Source organism: Argiope bruennichi, chromosome 1, assembly GCF_947563725.1.
Source record: "Argiope bruennichi chromosome 1, qqArgBrue1.1, whole genome shotgun sequence".
Taxonomy (NCBI): domain Eukaryota; kingdom Metazoa; phylum Arthropoda; class Arachnida; order Araneae; family Araneidae; genus Argiope; species Argiope bruennichi.
The window spans coordinates 106,890,598-106,907,742 of NC_079151.1; the positions used below are offsets into that span (position 1 = coordinate 106,890,598).

Genomic DNA, 17,145 nt, shown 5'->3' on the forward strand with positions numbered 1-17,145 from the left:
AAAATAAGCAATTTTTCTACATACAAGCATAATATAAGCATTGGAGAATTACATGAACAAATCAACACGGATTTAGACTTTAATGTAGTCATTTTGATTTGAAGTCAAACAAATATATAAGCAGAGAGCAAGATATTTTTTTATATAAAAAACTTATCAAATCAAATAAGAACAGGAATCACTAATACAACATCCAGTTAAAAAATTTCAATATTCAATTTGGTGATAATTTACTATACATAATATTTTTTTAAAAAATCCACATACTCAGCTAATTTCATCCAATGATTTGATTCTTCTGAAAGTACATGTTTATTGGTCCGTCTCTTTTTCTGAGTTGGCTCAGAATGAAAGCCTTTTAAAATTTTTGTTTCCAACAATAAAATACCTGAATAAAAATAAAGCCTATTTTTAAAACAATGATTAAGAAGATTCATAATTAAATGCATAATATTTGAAAATAATTATGAACACCAGTATACTGATTTAAAACCTTCTCTTACCAACACTTTGTTGATTACTTCCAATACAGGCATTAAATACAGTCTCTACATCAAACTTGATGCCTTGTACTTGATTTAAAGTTTCCTATGAAGATAATGGTGCAATAAACCAAAATTATACAAATGAATTGTCTTCAAATTATTTATTACATTTGAAACACTAAATTTTCATATAAATATAAATATTCTATTACATCGAAACAATCACGAAAATAAAGTATTTATTGTATTAAAAATATTTTATATATTTCAAATATTTTATAGCATTTTTTGTAGATAAAATTTTTTAAGAAGAAATTATTTTCAGAGATGAGACATTTAATATGCATAGGTTAAATTTGAAAGACGTTTAATATATTGTTGGAAAATGTAAAAAACTCACAAGATCTTCAAAGGTTTTTTTTTATATAAAATGCAAAACATAATCCCCTTTCATTTGATATTCCCAAACCATGATACTGATTTTAGAAAACATTAGATTGATAGAATTAAAAAATGATGTCATTATACACAACACTGAAGTGCTATTGAATTAGGGATAGACAAAATAAAAAAAGACAAAAATGAAGAGAAATTTTAGAGCACTATGCAAATATGCTCTATAACTTCATTATATTATTTTCATTCTGCACATAGGTTACATCTGTTAAACATAATTAGATATATAGCCATTTACAGAAAGAGCAACAAAATCAAAGGAATTCACCATTATTTAAACTTAATACAAATAAAAGTTAGTGTGACTATATATGTATGTTTCACATCTACTCCTAAACAACAGGACTGAATTCAACCAAATTATTTTTTAAAAACTATCAATTTTCAAAATTTAAAAATTAATTAAATATTTAATTAATTAAAAAAATAATTAAAATTTCAAAGCAACTTCAAAGAAATATTTTTTTAAACTGTCTTAAAATTCAAAATTTTACAATTTCAATGATATTCATTTCATTTCTGCATAATATTTCTCTCAACTGTTATTAATTTTTAAAAAATTAAATGCATTAAAATTAATTTTAAGCTTGAATTAATTTGTTATTTTTTAATTCCTGTTTTATTTTAATAATTTTAAATTACCAGTTTTTCATTTGTTTCCAATTAGGGATTTATCAATGCCTAAAAGCAAGAAAAAGTCAATAACAGTTTAAACAAAGACAAAAAAAAAAAAAAAAAAAAAAAAAAAAACTATTGTGAGCAAATGAAACAGATATTTGAAGACAGTAGCAACTTCACATCTAAAAATCCTTATGCAATATTTTGTTCTTCCCATGGAAACTTTAAAAGAAATTACTCTGAAAGAAAATTCACACCATCTTAAAATTAAAACTTATCTTTTCACTGATGCCAGTTTTTATTTTTGTGCAATTTTTCTTTCAATTGTAATTATTTTTTAAAAATTAAATACAGATGATTTTGAAAAATAAAATTTATAGATACTCATTTGTTGGGCAACATTAAGATTTTGAACTACTTTACCACTACTTTGTTTTATCTCTCTTTAATTTCAATACATATGTCTTGAAAAGAGTTTTGTATATTATAATATTTTATACAAAAGTAGTTGCTGTATTCGAAATAATATACATGAAAGAATTTTAATTCCAAGCAATGTTAGGTATATCAACTAGTAGAGAATAAACTGCAGATATTTGACAGATGCATTCAATTTTGAAAACTGACAAATCTGCAATCTATGATATTAAGAAGATAAGAGAGATAATAGAAAGGGAAGCTCTAATACAACATATCACACAGAATACGCATCCAAGAGTAATCACAATTTTTCAAGACACAATTAAAAAAAATTAATTTATGCATTTAAAAAAATTTTTATGAGCTGCTCTATTTACGAAGCATTTCTTCAAAGATAAAACCAATATCCAAAATATTCTGCATTAATAGTTTTAGTTAAATTATTATAATGCAAAAATTATATTACAATTATAACAATATTTTAAAAAAAGCAAACTAACCAAACAAAATGACATAACATTGGGAGTGTACAAATAGCTATTCTGAAATATTTTATCGAAACAGGTTGCAATTTCATCATTAAAAGTTTCAAGATATTCAGGAAGCTCTTTTTGTACATAGTTGCATACCGCCACAAGCAGAGATTTGAACAAAAGTTTTGCAACCACACCATCATTCTGAAAAAAAAAAAAAAATGTAATTAATAAACAAAGACGTTTTTCATAAAAATTCAATACACTTGCATTTATGCACATAAATAAATGCTTGCAAAAATCACAGAAATAAATTCAGAATAAAATTAAGAAATAAATGTATATAAAATTTACCTTATTATTTTGAATTGCAAAATAAAAAATAAACAATAAGCCTCACCATTGCTAATGCTTGAATGGGTTTAATAATCTCAGAATTACTGATTTCAATATCAGGTAGTTCTCCTATGCGATACTGTCTATACATAACAACTTGTGCATCTCGTTGATTTTGTTGCTCTTTTCTTAGTTCCTGTAAAAAAAATTACAACAAAAGATTCTGAGAAAATATGGAGTTTTCTATACCTGTATCAAATTGAGCTTTCTTTATCCTCTATAATTTATTGTTATTTAATAATATTGAAAATTATTATGAAGGATTATCATGAAGGAAGGATGAATGACAGTATCGTGTGTAGATAGCTATTCATTGACGAAAAGAAGAAGAAAAAAAATTAGCGCTTGCACTAAATATTTTCTATTTATTTTATCTAACATTAATTGTCATCGATGGTAATTTTATTTTGTTTGATGTATTTGCGATTAACTTCGAATGATTCAAATCTCCTTCATAAAGCCTTCCACAGGAAAGTGTTCCGATCCTTTCTGTCATTTTCATGAATGATCTCTTTGAAACATTAGACAAAAATGTCGAGTTTCCCATCTTTGCTGGTGATATTTTTATTTATTGTTCTCATCCTTCAATGGATTATATTAAAACTAAATTGCAAAATACATTGGAAAATGTTTATAAATGGTGCTCTTACTATAAAATTTCCATTATCGCTGTAAAAAGTGCTGCAATTGATTTTCAAAAAGATAAAAAACCCCGCTAAATTTTACTTCCGTATATAATGTATGGCGGAATTTCCCTTACATGGAATGAATAGATCAAATATCTTGGAATTCCTTTTGCTAAAACTAATCAAAATGGCAAAATTTTAAATTGTCTTAGAAATAAAGCTCTTAAAAAAATACAAGGCTTCAAAATTTTAGGATTCAGGAGACACGGCCGAAGAACAAAATATTTAATCACAATCGTTAATAACAGCATACTTGGTTTATTCTATTAGAGTAGTCCCATCATTAACAAATTCTCTGAAACGCATCTCAAATGCTGTAATACAATCCTAACAATAGCACTGAAAATAGCACTTGGTGTCCTCATCTGCACCCCAATACTATTTTATTAAAACTTTCAGGGTAAGAAATATTTTCAGAAAAAAATTAAACGCCTTGCAATCCATTACATCCAATTTTTCCAATAGATAATTTATCTCATCTTTAACCAACAATTCTGATGAACTAAATGTCCTATTGATTGAAAAGGATGAAGAAATGCTCAAAGTTACGTTTCAAAACCTTAATTGTTCTCCGAAACATCTAATAAAAATACCAACTTTTCCCCCATTCTAACCTCTATCTTTGTGAAATTTTTCTGGACGATTTCAGGTTACAAAACAGAGAATTCACAGCTTCTGTCATCGCAGCAACTTCACTGAATGCATCCAGAACACATTTCTGAATCATTTCATCATGGCCACTGTTGGTTCAAAATCACAGCTCCTCACCTCAATTGTTGGTGTTTCTAGTTTTCAAAAATTTATTTATCGCATTCATGCCATAAACTCCATTTTTACAGCTGAAGTTTTAGCAATCTGTCAAGCTCTGGATGAACTGACAGTCCTAAATAAGGATATCCTAATTCTTTCAGACAGTTATTCTGCTTTGATTGAATTTTAAAACCTCAATTTCCATTAGCCTAAAATTAATCACCAACTAGCTTCAAAAATTTACACAAGGAAAAAATCTGAATCAAAAAATTATCTTCTTTGGGACCTGGCCACTCTAGTATCGCATAGAACGAAAAAGCAGACGCTCTTCCAAAAGCAGTCAAGGAATCTATGCATAGAGTGGATTTCCCCAGAGGATATGAACTCCAATCTGAGAAGGAACTCTACCGAAATCACCTCAAATATTATCACAGAAGTAAATATCTAGCTTTGATCGGGGATTTCCCAGACATTAGCACAATCACTAATTGGACTAGAAGTAGGGTTCAAGATAAAATAATTGCAGGAGTGATTTGTAAAATGATCTTTACTCCAAATCTTCTTCACAAGTTCAATCTCTGAGACAACATCTTGTGCAATGAAGACATTCCCCACATCTTGTTAAAATGTTCAAAATATACAGTCTATAGCGAAACACTCTATAAAAAACTCACCATATTTCTTTTTCCTTTCATTTATCCCAAGCTCTTGCAAGCATCATCATCTGATCATCTTTATTCAAGCCCTCAAGTATTTTGATATCCATTAACTGTAACTTTTACTCTCCTATTGGATAACAGCCTTTCTTGCTATACCCATCACATTTTATAAATATTCAACTCCAAATGATATATGCCGATTGCCATTTACTGTTTGTATTTTGCCACTTATAAAATATTGTTGAATAATAGAGATGTATGAAACAATTTGTTCATAAATTTTATTGTGTTCAACATAAATACTAATAATTGTACTATACCCATAACCTTCATGCAAGTGCATGCAAAACTTTGGAAAATTTTATCGCAATTGGATGAACAGTACGGCAACATATAAAATACGAACAAACAAAAATTCATTTTTATATATTAGGTGTTAATATATCAAGGATATTTTATTAAATATTACTAATAGCATCAGAATGGAGTGTAAAAGAATTAAGGCAATATGAATTTTTAAAATGCACATTTACTGATTCAAACAATGTAAAATATAATTTTTATGACATTTTTCCAATTTAATTCCTAATGGTTCAGAAATTAAGAATTGCACCATGATTAGAATGGACATCAGTATTTAGGGTTACTATACAATATCTACATTATTTAGCATAAGTTTTTCTATATAAAAAGGTAGAGATAAAATTATAGGAGAATGGAGAAGCCAAAAATAAATTAAAAATTAGACAATTTTAGCATATCTTATAGTATGCAAACAATGAGAGAAATGTTTTTTTCGTATTCTAATACAATAGAGAAAACTAAAATTTTTCATCATAAAAAAGAAAATAAATAATAGAAATTTTTTATGTTTATGATTATTATTACTGAAAGATGCAGTGGACAATATTGGCTTAATTATTTACTATTAACATGGAAAGTAATAAAATAGCTCCAAATATATTTTGTCTGTATAATTTGCAAGGCCAAGTATAACACATATAATCTATACAGACTACTCAGGCTGAAAATTTCTAAATATTAACAAATCAAGCTTATAAAAATTCAAACCCACACTCTATTCCATTGGACAAAATACACTTGTCAAGACTTACTGTAAGACAAATTGTAAAGCTTAATAAATTCACAGAGAAAAAAAAATTTCAAGCAAATAATTTTCAAACTTAATTTTCATGTTCTATATTAGGTGGCCATAAAATAACAAGAATAGTAAAGCATGAGGCAAAGCACTCTTAAAAAAATTTATTACCAAACCAAATTATGAGCAATTATATTATGTTGAAACAAAAATAGTCATTCTTAAAAAAAAAATCTATAAATTATATAAGTAACTCTGATGGAATTTTCATGTTTATTCCAAAATCCATACTTTACTAGAAGAGAATTGCATAATATTAAAAGGGTTAGTGTAGGAGGTGCAGTTAAATTGATATGAGAAGGTAATTAAATTTATAGGAAGAGAATATGTAATTTTTTTTAAGCTGTGAAATTCATATTGCTACATTTCATGGAGTTGATTTTTTTAAAAATGTTTATTCAAAAACAGAAATATTTTTCGCAAAAAGCAATTCTCCCTCCAAAATTATGCAACAAAATAATGCTGTTAAGACATAAAACATTGATTTTAACATTTTTTTCCTCCCTTGGTCATCTACTTTTCAGTTTCTGCAAAGATATTTTACAGTAATCGCATATTTTTTCAGAGCAGTGCACTAAAGAGAATATATATGTGAATGGTGAAAAAGAAAAATGTCACACAGTTTGAAAAAAAATGTATTGCATTAAGTAAAGCCAATATTGGATATCAAACATTTTGTAGCATTAGAAAGAAAAATCAGAATGGATTCCAAAAATCTTTACTTGCTAATTGTTTGTAACCTCCATCCTAAAACACCTTTAAGCCAAAGTTTCAAACTGAAGAATAACAAACATAAAAAACTATTTAAAGGATCTATGTAAGTATTTAGTGTACAGTCAGCAAAGTATGACTTCTTCCAGATTTTTTTTCAGAAACTTTAACCATTAATTATTTTTAAAAATACAATTTTTTTTAACCATTCTATTTGCTTAAAGACATTTCTGGAAGAAGTTTCAAAAGAAATAAGCCAAAAATGCAATTAATTTTGTGGCAATGACTTGTAGGATTTATTAAAATAATAAATTATCAAAACTAAAAATCCCATTAAAAGAAATGTCCAAATTATTATATACCATTCGGCGATCTTGTCGTTTAAGTTCTTGTCGAGCAAATGAATCTGAATCATTGTTTTTATCTTTATAAAATCTTCGTCTCAGCATCAAAGTAGCAGACTTCCTTTCTTCTAGACAATGGAAAAAAAATTATTAATTATCACAAAACTACTTTGATATGAACAAAACATTCAAGGAGAAAGATGTTTAAATCAATATGAATTATAAATATTAAGATGCATTCATCTGTACAAAATTTTAATTATTTTGATCATGATACAATTATTTAAATTTCAATAAACTGTTGAAATAAACTAAAGAAAATTCATTTTATATCAAATTTCACTTCCCTGAAATAAATATATTTGTTTTATGGATTAAAAGGTCAAAACTGTTGGGAACTTTTGAAAAAATGTAACTCTGAAGTTAATAACTTACATCATAGTTTTTTTCTTGGTTTTTTAAGTAACAGCTAAAAACTAAAAGTTTTGGGAAGTTAATTTACTCAATAATGTAAAAAAAAAAGAAAGATGAATAGATAGATAAGTAGCATTTTGTTAGATAAGGTTATAAGGAAAAGTAAAATTTATAGTGAGAAATTTTGCTAATAATAACTTTTTCAAATCATCAACCACATCAATTACAACATCACAATATCTTCTCATAGATTGAAATATTGTTTCTTTTTAATTCTGCAACTGTTATTATCTGAACAAATAACCACACAAAAAATTAATTTGTAATGTCTTAAAATTTAAAAAAAAAAAAAAAAAAAAAAAAAAAAGCTTATTAGGGACAAAAATTCCATTTTAATATTATTATTTCTCTAATTGTAATCATTTTTTAAAATCAATTTAAAAATAACTTATAAATCCTTTTTTTTAATTGTAATTATAAACCTATTTTACAGTTCGAAAAATCCATCAACTCCCCCCTCCTGCTACTTTTGCTTTGAAATTACTTCCTACATTTTTAACTTTGCTTTTGTTACATAACTTTTTGAACTTCTTGCATAGTTTCTATTGATATGTGTGTAGTAATTTATCTATAAACATAGTACTATTTTTTAAATTGTTACATTTTCTTCACCAGTTTGATATAATTTCTCTCACATCTTAGCACTTTTAAAATTTTAATACTCTCAATTATGTCAAGCTCCTAATGTGTGTGAATGAAAGTAGTCTACACCAAGACAAAAATATTTCCACAATAAATAAACATAGCAAAGTATATTTTCAAAATACACAAAGGCATTCCTAAAGTTCTCATTGTATCTTATGCTGGAGAAATTATTTACTTGGGAGATGTCTACATTTTGTACTTGCTGAATTCTGTTTTAATATCATTTTAAAATATCTTATTATTAAAATCTTCTGCTTAATGAATTAATTTTCTTAATCCTATCTTTACAGTAGAAGTTGTAGTGATTTGTTAAGCCATTGACAATCTCTTAGAACCAGGGAGGGGGAGTTAATTTTACTGACAGGAAGTTAAAAAGTTTATCTTCCAAATCAACAAGAGTTATTCATAGAAAAGTCAAGACAATCTTAGAGTAAATCTAAACCAACATGTCATATTAGTTTGAACTTCAGAATATTCAAATATTTCTTGGAAGGAAAAAATTGATTCCCTCAGCAAAACAGTCAAGGTCTTCATAATTTGAATCAATTATTGTTTAAAATATTAACAGACATTATCAGAAAATTTCACTTCATATTTTGTACTTAGTATCAAGAAATTCTAGTGGATATTCCTTTCTTTCATCCTATCATCCTAGCCTTAATGAATAAATTTGGAATTAATAATAACCCTTATTGTTCCTTCAATAACCAAAAATATGACAATGATCATATTCTCTTGCCCTGTTTGAAACATTTAACTCATAAAAGAATAAATTAGAACAAGAAACTTGAAGCCCAAACAAGCTTGATATTAATCAGTAATAAACATAGTTTTTCAAAGTTTTCTTCCAAAAAAAAAAAAACTATTTTTAATAAGTTCCATCTGCAAATTCTTTTTGGATTAGTGAAAGCTTTGATTTCTTGGCATTATGGAATGATAGACTGATTTAATCAAGAGATATCCCAATTAGTAAGTAAATTAAGAAAAAAAAAGCATTAAGCATCTGAGACCAAAAAAAAAAAAAAAAAATTAAGTTGCTCTTTTCTGACACTGTTAATCTTTTAAATAAAAATTTAATCTCTTAAAAATACCACTATAAACATAGAAATACCATGTTTCTCCCCCAACCAATTATATGCAACCAAATAATAGAATGGGAAATCAAATCTTTATATGCATATGGTCAAACATTGACACTAAAAATGTTTTTTTATCCAAACTCTTTAAAATAGTAATTAATTAGGAGGGTGAGGTTCAAATCCTTTACACGTTGACTCTAAAAACTATATATTTTAGAACTATATGTGGCTCAAATTTTTTACATGTATAAATAAACTCAGACCATTACCATTTTTAAAGCTGACATTAGCAGCAATAATTTGAAGCATGATTTCCAATCAATTCTCTTAAAAATTCTGCTAATTGGTTGGATTCGAATGAAACACAAAAATAAAGTTATTTCCAGTGGACTTGGCCAGGAATATTTTCTGCATTGCATGCTCCCTGTTCATTCTAATAATGTGATAAGCCCATTTAATCCTTTGTATTTTTATGTATTTCATGATGTCGGGTTTCTTGTAGGCACAGTAAAGTTCTAAATTTGAGCATCTGTGCCAAGCACCATCAACTTGTATTCCACCAAAAATAGCTCTTAGTATTTCTGCTCAGACATACCAAGGGCATTTTTATCTTTTTGTGTCATTGTCCAAGTTTCTAAACAGTACGTGAGTACAGGTCTGATTAGATATTTATAAATTAATACCTTTGTTTTTCTTTTAATTAAATTTGATTTTAGATATTTCTTTAATCCGTGAAAGTATCTATTGGTAGCTTTAATTCTCCTCTGTACTTCAGGTGTGATATTGTTATTAATGTTAATCTCAAAACCCAGATACATAAAGTTATTTATAAGTACCTATGTGGTGTAGCAGCAGAGTCTGTTACACTTGTGCATTGCATGTATTTAGTTACCTGCCTCGCATTTTACCTGTTAGGAGCCACTACACCTTTAAAATGCTGTCTTGCTAAAAGGTTGTACTTGTTTTGTTCACCATAGTAATACATCCAATCAAAAAGTTACCTTTTCTTAATAAAATATCATGCTATACAAGAACAAATACCATGTAAAAATTTCCATGATCTAGTTGCTTCATAAAAGATAATAATTTGGTAAGCAATATTATTTTAAAGAAATAACATAAAAAGGCATCATCTTACTCAAATTTATGGCAATTTAAAGAAATAATTTCTTCCATTTTAAGTGATGGAACTCTTGATAACATGTATACACTCTACAAAGTTAACAAAGTTTTAAACAAGAACAATTTAAAATTCAGAAAACATTTATATGTTTTACATTTTAAGAGCATTTATATATTCTGCAATAATACACCTAAGAAAAGAAATCATATAAGATGGAAAATCATACAACTTACTTTTTTCATCACTCTTTTTAGTTTGCATTGTCCTCAAAAAATCTCTTTCAGATAGCTTTGTATCATTTTGATTAGCAATTAAGAGAGATTTTGACATTGAGCTACTTGTTCCATATCCAGACTCAAATGAAAAGTTTTGAGATTCAAAAGTATCTGCACTTCCAGTCAACCAATTAAAGGTGTTCTGCTTTCTGAGATCTAAAATAAGATAATGGCTTTAATACTATATAGTGCAATAAAAAATACATAATATAACTTTGCCATTATTACAGATCAGAATATATAAAAGTGAAATTTCTAAACTTCCTTTAATTATCAAATGTGGCAATAATCAAGCAAATGTCATTAATATCTACTCAGTTCTGAGCCTTAGTTAATGAATATATTCATCATAAAGGTTTACCATAATATTTCATTACAATAAATCATAAATCTTGCAATAGATAAGAAAGCAATTAATTTATTCATTTTAATTAATATTAATTTTCTTAAAAACTATTTTGATTTGCATCTAAATTACATACATGCAATTATATCTCTTGCAAAACTTATAATTTGCTGCAACATACGTTTATCAATAAATAATAATAATTAAGATTATGTTATAAAAGTTATTAAGATTTGCAGCTTATGGAAATAATGAAATGTAATCATAAATGAAAACATTACAAACAACAATACGTGATTGTAAAATCAAGCAGGCATTTTTTTGAATTACTAAATTTATTTGTGATTTAATTTTAAAAATTTATAAAATAATTTTGCTACAAATAAAATAAATATACATACTTTTTCTATATATCAATTGACAGATCACTGTGCAATATGAATAATTTTATTTAAAATCATGGAATTCATTGAACATCTTAACCAATTAATTCAACAGCATATTAATTTTTTTGATAATTTAAATTATTAAAGAGTATTTCATTGATTGCATAAATATTTGTTTTAATACAAAAAACTTTAATATCAATTTAAATCAGAAACCCACCACAGCAATATCATTTGATTTCTAAAACAAGTGTTCAATATTTTGGGAATATCAACTTTTCATCAAAAACAGCAGTAAAGACTATTGTATCTAAAAAGATTTCTACATCGATTTACAATTTGGCAATTTATATATTCAGAAATATTAATTTTAATCCTGTGGCAATTTTTTATAATTGGCATATTTCTACAAATAATAAAAGAAATTCTATAAATCGTTTTTCATTTCAGTATATTTATCCAATAATAAATCATTTAAACATGTACTTTTTCTGACAAAAGTAGAAACAAATAAATGTTTGAATGATTTTTTTCTTTCATACAATGTTTTTTAAAATTTTATTAATGTCAATTTTCTTAAAATTATTTTACCTACACCAGAATATTTTTAACTGTTACAAACAATTCATTTTTTTACTAAATATTCTATGCAATTGCAAAAATATAGACTTTTTAAAAAATGAATTATCATCATTTTTTTAAAACTTAATTATTACCATAATTTATTGATTTCTTGAAGAAATCATTTCAGATTTTATTTCATCTTTTCTTCAATGATGTAGAAATTACAATTACCAAAATAAGTAAATAAAAATTACATATTTCATAGCAATTAGCTCAAATAAAATCAAAAAATATTTTACATTCCAACAGGTAATTGAGAGAGTCACACAAAAATGCTTGAAAATAGTGTAAAATTTCATTAAAAAAAGAACGTGTTTCTAAAAAGCAACAACAACAAAAAATATCACACCTTCATCTACTTCCATTGTTTCTGTAAATGCAAGATTCTGCTGAGTAGCTTTTATCTTCGCATCTTGGCCATATGTACTTGAAGTATATGAATCCAGGGACATTAAACTTGAAAATGTAGAAGAGGCAGATTCAGTAAATAAAGGTGTCATAGCCAAATGTCTTTTTCTCCATGATGTTTGAATTTGATAAGCCTTATTGAAAAAACAAACATTCAAACTATAATTTTACAACAACAATACAAAAGACAAAGCTTTAGGCATATAAAAAATTATTTCATTGGAGAAATTTTTTAATCTCTAATATGTTCTGATATATGTTCACATTTGCATTAGTAACATTTGTAATTTAACCAAAATCATCAATACAAAAATGGAACTGATTCTTTACAAATTATAGTTTCATCTCAATTTTTGAATTACACAAAAACGTCTATAACTGGAATCTGTGCAAATCAATTAGAAATTACATTTAGACTTAAAAATGAACTTTTAAAATAGAATCTAAAATATCTATGAATCTGTATTTTAATTGATATAAATATTCATAGATATTTTTGATTCCTGTTTATATGTATGAAATGTTTAAACATTTCACACATTTTCTAGATATTCTATAGAAAGCCAAATATGCAAATGTCAAATTATGAAATTCATCTACAGTACAAGAAAAAGAGCTTGTTTCAAAAAAGATGGATGAAATTATACTAGATGTTGAATTAAACCAAGATGACTACATGCTTACTAAAGAAATTTCCATTGCTGCTATCTAGCATGAGAGCATTTAAAGTAAACTTGTGATGTCCATGCATGCATAAAGTGATGTCAAAAAATTAGGTCATATTAGTAAACATGATGATACTGATATTCTGTGTACTTTTTGTTTCTAAGCTAACAAACTGCTTAAATAATAGAATGCCTAGGTATTATATGCACTGCATAAAGAAAGTGTATAAAAATTCTCATATTTCATGCTTTGTCTTAAAATGCCCAGCATTCTATACAGTGCTTAAATATTCACAAGAATATTGGGATTTTATATATTGCCAATAAATTGAACAAAATGCAAAAAAGAAAAAAAATGTACAACAAAGATTTTACATGCATTCAACAGAGATAGATAGTGGATGTTTGATTTAGATCTCACATCCAAGCTCCAATTCTAAAAATGAAATTCTGCTGCCTGATCATTGGGGTTGATATGCAAACATTGAAGGAGAAATTATTTTGAATAAAAATAGTAAAATTATTCCAAAATAAAATATTAGCAATTTTAAAATTGCATTTGAGACCTCAGAGTTTTAAAAAAATATACATAAAGTCCATGTAGGATACCAGGTTTAGATATTTCATGAAAGTGCTGAAAAACAATGAGGCTTTTACTATTTCCAAAGAAACAAAATATTTGTACATTAAATAGGTCAAAATTCATGCATTCTAATTTTTATGACATCTTTTTTTCATACCGTGTTTTGGTCTTTAAATATGTTGTTGTATTGGTTCTTATCCAGATCTAATCATTACAATCAGACCAAAACATATTATTTGCTTCATTTTATAAGAAATAAAATTTATTAAAAATACACCCGAGCAAATATCTATGAATTTTTAGAACAATAACTTTGCGTATTCTAGAAAAAAAAAAAGGTTTCATGAGACAAATCTGGTGTAGATAAATGGTATCAAATAACATAATCCCATTTTTTAATAAAAATTGTGATAAAAATATCCCTAAAAATTTCAATCCCTTTTCAAAAAAATATATTGCAAGAAAATTAACCGCTTAACTGTTTTGCCCGAGTATCATACGTGCATCGATTTATCGAATTTTGATAGTTGTATGCAAAAATTAAAGCATTCATAACGATTATAATTCAATATTAAAATTAATTCGAATACATAGATAAGTCAAGTATTCGATGGATTTCCCTTTGAATCAAAATAAGAAAATATTCCCAAAATAGAAGGTGGCATCTTATTACATAGTAAAGAAAATAAAACAGTTAAGGGGTTAAATTTAATCAAATATATATAGAAACATACTTTATATTTTTCATCAATTTGAATAAAATAAAGCATAAAATTTATTATTTCACTGAAATGGCTTACTTGAAAATTGCATTGAGATAAAGGATGATCAAAAACTTTGCGTTTAAAATCTGGGCTAACAGATGTTCTCTCAAGCAGTAGAAACGTTGCATACTGTAAAAAGGACTCCTCTGTAACAGGTGAGAACATGTTTTTCATAAGAGCAAGCAATCTTTCTTTTGTACCACTAGGTAACCTTTTCTCATTGCTCCAAAAATTATCAACTGTAAGACTAAATGAGAAAACAGGTGATAAATTTTAATTGTATCAATAATACTTTATTAAAAATGGATTTAATTCGTTTTTTTAAAAAATGCAATTCAAATTTATTCTTATAATACATGCCATATGTTAAAACTAAGTTTTCAAATAAGCCAGGAAACGAAGATTAATTCCATTTGTTTGGAAATATACAGAATTCTCTCAGAAATTTCAACCTCTAATTTTATAAAATATACAAATATAAAGATGGAAAGGAATTATCCTGGAGAGGCATTTCAAACAAGAAGTTGAAAAGTTACATTAAAATGCAGTTGATGATAGGAAATTGAAACTGACTTTTCTGCACCTAATTTTTATATCTCTAGCAGCTATTAAAAATGCTTCAGTACAAAAATTTTTCATTATGATATAATGGCAATTTATCTAACTAAGAGATAGTAAAAGTTAGGAAGAAATAAAAATTTAACCCACTCTTCTCCCACTATTAGATTTCTATATCCTTTGAATTGTATGTCCCCATTTACAAAGTTGAATGAGACTTTCACTCTTCCAGTAATGTATTTCTAGCCCAATCAAATCCAATAAAAATTATAACTTGAGTTTTTCTTTTCATAAGATAACACATGCAAGGTATTATACACATATATATCTATATGAATTATGGATGATTTGGAATTATCAAAGTATAAATGTTGAAGATCTACAGAAACTTTTCTGAAGTTATGCTATGAGAATCATTCCAAAGACAGTATTCTTACAATAAATCGAATTAAAACTGCACATTGTGTGGTAGACATTCCTCAAATATACCAAGAAAATAAAGAGGCAGGAGAAAAAGGAATATTCATTTAATTTAATGAAATATGTGAACTTGTGGGGAAAAAAATATCAGATTTGAAAGTTCTGTTCAGATAATGCACAATTTAAAGAAAAATATACAGCCGTTTAACCAGGTCTTATTATATGCAGCTTATAAAACTTTTTAATGCAGCAGCATCCAAAACTTATACAGTACAAAAATGAAGGTGCAGTAATTTTTAACATTACAATGTACAGTAATGCGTATTTGAAGCATTTAATTTTTTGCTGCTTAGATAATCATCACAAATATAATATTTAGTTTATAAAATAAATGAAATCTGTTAATTTGTGGGGGGAAAATATTAGATTTGAAAATTCAGTAGAGATAATATACAATTTAAAGAAAAGTATACATGTTATTAAAAACATACAGCATTTGATCAGGTTTTATTATATGCAGCTTACAAAACGTTTAATGCAGCAGCATTCAAAACTCATACATTGCAAAAATGAAGGTGCAATAATTTTTAATACTACATTGTACAGTAATGCATACTTGAAACATTGAATTTTTTGCTGTTCAGATGTTTATCCTAAATATAATATTTAGTTTATAAAATAAAAACATGTAGCTGTTTAAGTTGATCATTTTTGCATAATATTACTATTAAATGTTTCAACTCCTTTATTTTTATTTAATTAGTTTTATGCAAGATTTCAATTTTAAGTTCATGTGCATTTAAAAACTTAAAAAGTATGGATACGGAATAAAGGTAGAAATTTCATTTCATTTTTTTAAAAACAGGTAACATTAATTGCTGGAAATAGAAACAGTCAAAATTAGGGGTTGACAAAATCATTGTGCATGTGCATGTACATGTGTGTGTGTGTATATATATATATAGCAGATAAATGACAGCAATACCATGAGTACATTGCTGTCGTATATAGCACATAAATATTGCTGGTAAATCAATTTTTACATACCGAATTGTTGCATCTGGATCAGCCAAACCAAGAAGAAGTGTTTCTTGAGCATATTTAGTAATTACTTTTTCTTTTGCACCTTCGTTATCACTAAAAATGGAAACATAATTTCACTATTATAAAATCAATGGTTTGTCATGTTTACTGCCTAAAAATTCTACATGAATAGCATTTAGTTCAGTTATTAATAAATATTTTTAAAATTTCAAATTCATACAAAATTTAATATTTTCTTAAATATTTTGGTGCTTGGACTGTATTTTAAAATCTATCAAATTATTACCATCTATATTTCCTATTAAAAACTTACTTCTATTTCCTTTTTTTTAAAAAATGCTTTTAAAATAAACTGCCAAAAAAATACCTATCCTATAAATTCTTTTAAACTTTCTTAAGTTGAAAAAAAATATGAAGAAAATAGTAATTTAAGATTTAAAAACATGCAAAAATTTAAAATCAAAACTTAGATAATACATTTTTAACAAAAAGTTTAAAATTTTGAAAAGATTATAATTTGGATTCAAAGAGAGAAAGAAAACAGTTCATAATATCTAATAAATGACTGTACCCATCAAAATTTAAAATTTGCTC

The 17,145-nt window shown here is 26.2% G+C and overlaps 1 protein-coding gene across 2 annotated transcripts in view; it reads right to left on the minus strand.

Annotated features, from left to right (window-relative positions):
* Window positions 1-17,145, minus strand: part of LOC129962986 (DNA-dependent protein kinase catalytic subunit-like) — a 128,591-nt gene that overhangs the window by 39,884 nt on the left and 71,562 nt on the right. For both annotated transcript variants that reach the window (XM_056076991.1, XM_056076998.1), the window contains 9 exons: window positions 16,555-16,644; window positions 14,566-14,776; window positions 12,459-12,651; window positions 10,712-10,909; window positions 7,176-7,285; window positions 2,853-2,984; window positions 2,480-2,656; window positions 504-588; window positions 268-388 (listed from right to left, as the gene is read on the minus strand). In XM_056076991.1, the coding sequence (XP_055932966.1) occupies window positions 268-388; window positions 504-588; window positions 2,480-2,656; window positions 2,853-2,984; window positions 7,176-7,285; window positions 10,712-10,909; window positions 12,459-12,651; window positions 14,566-14,776; window positions 16,555-16,644 (1,317 nt within the window). The remainder of the gene's footprint in view (window positions 1-267; window positions 389-503; window positions 589-2,479; window positions 2,657-2,852; window positions 2,985-7,175; window positions 7,286-10,711; window positions 10,910-12,458; window positions 12,652-14,565; window positions 14,777-16,554; window positions 16,645-17,145) is intronic.